We start from the raw sequence: 5,874 nt of genomic DNA on the forward strand, positions 1-5,874 counted from the left end.
AGGGCGCGCCCTCCACCCTCGTGGAAGCACCTCGTGTCCTTTCCCGGACTGCTTCTTATTTTCCTATTTTTCTAAATATTCCAAAACGGAGAAAAATTGGCTATTAGAACTGTTTTGGAGTCGGTTTACTTACCGTACCACATACCTATTCCTTTTCGGAGTCTGAAACGTTCTGGAAAGTGTCCCTTATGTATTCCTCCGGGGTTACGTCAATAACATTAGTTTCAACATTTATAGGATTACCTGAGATATAATGTTTGATTCTTTGACCGTTCACCACCCTCGGATTTGTGCCTTCGAAGTTGTTGATTTTTATGGCACCGGAACGATAGACCTCCTCGATAACGTAAGGACCTTCCCATTTAGAGAGGAGTTTTCCTGCAAAAAATCTTAAACGAGAGTTGTATAACAATACATAATCACCTACATTAAACTCACGTTTTTGTATCCTTTTGTCATGCCATCTTTTAACTTTTTCTTTAAACAGTTTGGCATTCTCATAGGCCTGGGTTCTCCACTCATCAAGTGAGCTAATGTCAAATAGTCTCTTCTCACCGGCAAGTTTGAAATCATAATTGAGCTCTTTAATGGCCCAATATGCCTTATGTTCTAGTTCGAGAGGTAAGTGACATGCTTTTCCATAAACCATTTTATATGGAGACATACCCATAGGATTTTTATATGCAGTTCTATAGGCCCATAATGCATCATCAAGTTTCTTGGACCAATTCTTTCTAGATCTATTAACAGTCTTTTGCAAAATTAATTTAAGCTCTCTATTGCTCAGTTCTACTTGACCACTAGACTGTGGGTGATATGGAGATGCAATTCTATGATTAACATCATACTTAGCAAGAATTTTACGAAAAGCACCATGAATAAAATGTGAACCACCATCAGTCATTAAGTATCTAGGGACTCCAAACCTCGGAAAAATAACTTCTTTAAGCATCTTAATAGAGGTGTTATGATCAGCACTACTAGTTGGAATAGCTTCTACCCACTTAGTAACGTAATCAACAAGCAACTAAAATATGTGTATAACCATTAGAGGAAGGAAACGGTCCCATATAATCAAAGCCCCAAACATCAAATGGTTCAATAACAAGTGAATAATTCATAGGCATTTCTTGACGTCTACTAATATTACCAATTCTTTGACATTCATCACAAGACAAGACAAACTTACGGGCATCCTTGAAGAGAGTAGGCCAATAAAAACCGGATTGCAATACCTTATGTGCAGTTCTATCTCCAGCATGGTGTCCTCCATAAGCCTCAGAGTGACACTTGCGTAGGATCTATTCCTGTTCATGCTCAGGTACACAACGTCTAATAACACCATCTACTCCTTCTTTATAAAGGTGTGGGTCATCCCAGAAGTAATGTCTTAAATCATAGAATTTTTTTTATTTTGCTGATGTGAAACTAGGTGGTATAAATTTAGCAACAATGTAATTAGCATAATCAGCATACCATGGAGCAGTACGAGAAGCATTTATGACAGCTAATTGTTCATCAGGAAAGCTATCATCAATAGGTAGTGGGTCATCAAGAACATTCTCTAACCTAGACAAGTTGTCTGCAACGGGGTTCTCAGCTCCCTTTCTATCAATAATATGCAATCAAATTCTTGTAGTAGGAGAACCCATCTAATAAGTCTAGGTTTAGCATCTTTCTTTTCCATAAGATATTTAATAGCAGCATGATCAGTGTGAATAGTTACTTTAGAGTCAACAATATAAGGTCTGAACTTATCACAAGCAAATACAACTGCTAAAAATTCTTTTCAGTAGTAGCATAATTTCTCTGGGCACTGTCTAGAGTTTTACTAGCATATTGGATAACATTTAATTTCTTATCAACTCTTTGTCCTAGAACAACACCTACAGCATAATCACTAGCATCACACATAATTTCAAAGGGTAAATTCCAATCAGGTGGCTGAACAATAGGTGCAGAAATCAAGGCTTTCTTAAGTATTTCAAATGCTTCTACACAATCATCATCAAAGACAAAAGGAACATCTTTTTGTAAGAGATTAGTCAGAGGCCTAGCAATTTTTGAGAAGTCTTTAATGAACCTCCTATAAAAACCGGCATGACCAAGGAAACTTCTTATACCTTTAATGTCCTTAGGACACGGCATCTTTTCAATAGCATCAACTTAGCTTTATCAACTTCAATACCTCTTTCAGAAATTTTATGCCCCAAGACAATACCTTCATTAACCATAAAGTGGCACTTCTCCCAATTCAAGACAAGATTAGTTTCTTCACATCTCTGCAAAACTCGATCAAGGTTGCTTAAGCAATCATCAAAAGAAGTTCCATAAGAAAAATCATCCATGAAACCTCAACAATCTTTTCACAAAAGTCAGAGAATATAGCAGTCATACATCTTTGAAAGGTAGCAGGTGCATTACATAAACCAAAAGGCATACGTCTATAAGCAAAGGTACCAAAAGGGCAAGTAAAGTGGTCTTTTCTTGATCCTCTTTTGACACATGTATTTGAGAGAAACCAGAATAACCATCTAGAAAGCAAAAATGTGTATGTTTGGATAATCTTTCTAGCATTTGATCAATAAAAGGTAAAGGGTAATGATCCTTTTTAGTAGCTTTATTTAATTTGCGGAAATCAATTACCATTCTATAACCTGTAACAATTCTTTGTGGGATCAATTCATCTTTATCATTAGGAACAACAGTAATACCTCCCTTCTTAGGGACATAATGGACATGACTTACCCACCGACTATTGATACGTCTCCAACGTATCTATAATTTTTGATTGTTCCATGCTATTATATTATCTATTTTGGATGTTAATGGGCTTATTTATACACTTTTATATCATTTTGGGGACTAACCTACTAACCCAAGGCCCAGTGCAAATTGCTGTTTTTTTGCCTATTTCAATGTCTCGCAGAAAAGGAATATCAAACGGAATCCAAACAGAATAAAACCTTTGGGAGAGTTATTTTTGGAACAAATGTGATCCAGGGGACTTGGAGTGGACGTCAAGAAACCAACGAGGAGGCCATGAGGCAGGGGCGCGCCCTCCCCCCTCGTGGGCCCCTCGTGGCTCCACCGACCTACTTCTTCCTCCTATATATATTCATATACCCCAAAAACATCGAGGAGCACCACGAAACCCTATTTCCCTGCCACAACCTTTTGTACCCAAGAGATCCCATCTTGAGCCTTTTCCGGAGCTCCGCCGGAGGGGGAATCAATCACGGAGGGCCTCTACATCAACTCCATGGCCCCTCCAATGATGTGTGAGTAGTTTACCTCAGACCTTCAGGTCCATAGTTATTAGCTAGATGACTTCTTCTGTCTCTTTGGATCTCAATACAATGTTCTCCTCGATCTTCTTGGAGATCTATGAACAATATTTGATTCTTCTCTGAATTGCGGCGTCCTTTCCTAGTGACAACAGGGCAGCAAGGCACGCATTGTATTGTTGCCATCGAGGATAAAAAGATGGGGTTTATATCATATTGCTTGAGTTTATCCCTCTACATCATGTCATCTTGCCTAATGCATTACTCTGTTCTTATGAACTTAATACTCTAGATACATGCTGGATAGCGGTCGATGTGTGGAGTAATAGTAGTAGATGCAGAATCGTTTCAGTCTACTTGTCGCAGACATGATGTCTATATACATGATCATGCCTAGATATTCTCATAATTATGCACTTTTCTATCAATTCTCGACAATAATTTGTTCACCCACCGTAATACTTATGCTATCTTGAGAGAAGCCACTAGTGAAACCTATGGCCCCCGGGTCTATTCTCCTTTATATTAATCTACCGTCAACAAGCTATTTTCTATTATCGTTTATTTTGCAATCTTTATTTTCCAATCTATATCATAAAAATACCAAAAATATTTATCTTTTTATTATCTCTATTAGATCTCACTCTCGTAAGTGACCGTGAAGGGATTGACAACCCCTTTATCACGTTGGTTGCGAGGTTCTTATTTGTTTGTGTAGGTACGAGGGACTTGCGTGTAGTCTCCTACTAGATTGATACCTTGGTTCTCAAAAACTTAGGGAAATACTTACGCTACTTTACTGCATCACCCTTTCCTCTTCAAGGGAAAACCAACGCAGTGCTCAAGAGGTTCCAAGAAGGATTTCTCGCGCCGTTGCCGAGGAGATCTACTCACAAGTCAAGACATACCAAGTACCTATCACAAACTCTCATTCCTCGCATTACATTATTTGCCATTTGCCTCTCGTTTTCCTCTCCCCCGCTTCTAAAATGATTTTCGAAAACCTTTGCATTTTCTTTGCCTTCTTCCCATATGTATCTTTGTTTGTGTTTCCATGTGCCTTCCATTTGCTTGCATCTTTGCTTGCTAAAAATCTATTGATATGGATCCACTTAAAGTGTTGTACTTGGATCATATTCAATCCCTATGCGCTCATGCTGAAACCCCAACTAGCCTGGTTGATGGGAAATCTTTAGAGAGCATGCTCATTTTGTGTGTCACCATTTGTCTGAAAAAGGGAGACTCTTATGGGATCAAATAAACAGATTGCTGTGTTATGCTTGGAATCTTTGTGAAATTTATGAATTTACTTGTTGCTCTAAGAACCCTAAAAAACACCTCCCCTACCTATGTGAGTTTAATGACAATGAAATCTTATCTTCTTATGCAAAGGGTGTTTATAGTTACTACGATATCGAACAAATTGAAGAATTTGTTGCTTTTAAGGGTGCTTATGAAGTTGCTTCTTTGATTGGAAAGTATGATATTACTCTCTACGAATCGGAAAATTTTGACATACTTAAATATTGCTATGAAAACTATGCTCATAATGTCTATGTCAAATAATTTATTGAACGAATGACCGTTGCTTTGGAAGAAAATAATGATATGCATGAATCTATAGATAATTATGATTTCGATGATTTGATTGAAATACCCCTTGATGAACATGATGCTTGCTATTCTTGTGGCCATGATGCCAATATTTATGAAGATGAATTTGCTATAGTTCCTTATGTTAAACATGAGATCGTTGCTATTGCACCCATACTTGATAGTTCCTTTGATGAAAACATGATTGCAATGATGTTACTATAAACTCTCTTGATGTCAATTGTGCTAATAATATGCAAAACCCTAAGCTTGGGGATGCTAGTTTTTCTATGTCTACTACTTGTTGCAATGATCATGATTGGGGTGATTCTTCTTATGATCTTGAAAATTTAATTAAGCCCCATGATGAATATGAGATTGATAATAGTGTTTGCAATAATATTGAAAGTGGGTTTGGAAGAGTGTCAACTTTAGATCCCACATATTTTGAGAATGTTCAATCTTATGTTATTTTTGATAAAAGTGGGTTTGGAGAGGTCATGACTTTAGTTAATGTTAATCCCACTATTTTGGAAGAGTGTCAACTTTGCATGCATGTGGATCGTGTTGAAAATATTTTATGTGATAGCTATTTTTTTGAAATTGCTTATGATCCCACATGTAATTATTATAAGAGAGGAAAATATGATTGTAGAAGTTTTCATGTTACTAAATTACCTCATTATGTTGAGATTGCTACTATTTCTTTCCGCTTCCTTGCATATGCTAGTTTTTGCTTGCCTTGATAATTTGTTTGCCTATAAGATGCCTGTGCATGGTAAGTATGTTAGACTTATATGTGTTTTTCACATGTTTTATGATTCTCTCTTTGTGCTTCAATTATTGTCTTTCATGTGAGCATCATCGAAATTGTCAATGCCTAGCTAGGGGCGTTAAACGATAGCGCTTGTTGGGAGGCAACCCAATTTTATTTTTGTTTCTTGCTTTTTGGTTCTGTTTAGTAATAAATAATTCATCAGCCTTTGTCTCTCTC

The 5,874-nt window shown here is 37.1% G+C and overlaps 1 protein-coding gene across 1 annotated transcript in view; it reads left to right on the plus strand.

Moving 5' to 3' along the window:
- Positions 1 to 5,645: 5,645 nt before the first annotated feature.
- The window catches only part of LOC125507033, a 23,869-nt gene continuing 23,640 nt past the window's right edge, over positions 5,646 to 5,874 (plus strand). The window contains exon 1 of the mRNA XM_048671731.1: positions 5,646 to 5,658. Within this exon, the coding sequence (XP_048527688.1) occupies positions 5,646 to 5,658 (13 nt within the window). The remainder of the gene's footprint in view (positions 5,659 to 5,874) is intronic.

Source organism: Triticum urartu, chromosome 5, assembly GCF_003073215.2.
Source record: "Triticum urartu cultivar G1812 chromosome 5, Tu2.1, whole genome shotgun sequence".
Lineage (NCBI taxonomy): Eukaryota > Viridiplantae > Streptophyta > Magnoliopsida > Poales > Poaceae > Triticum > Triticum urartu.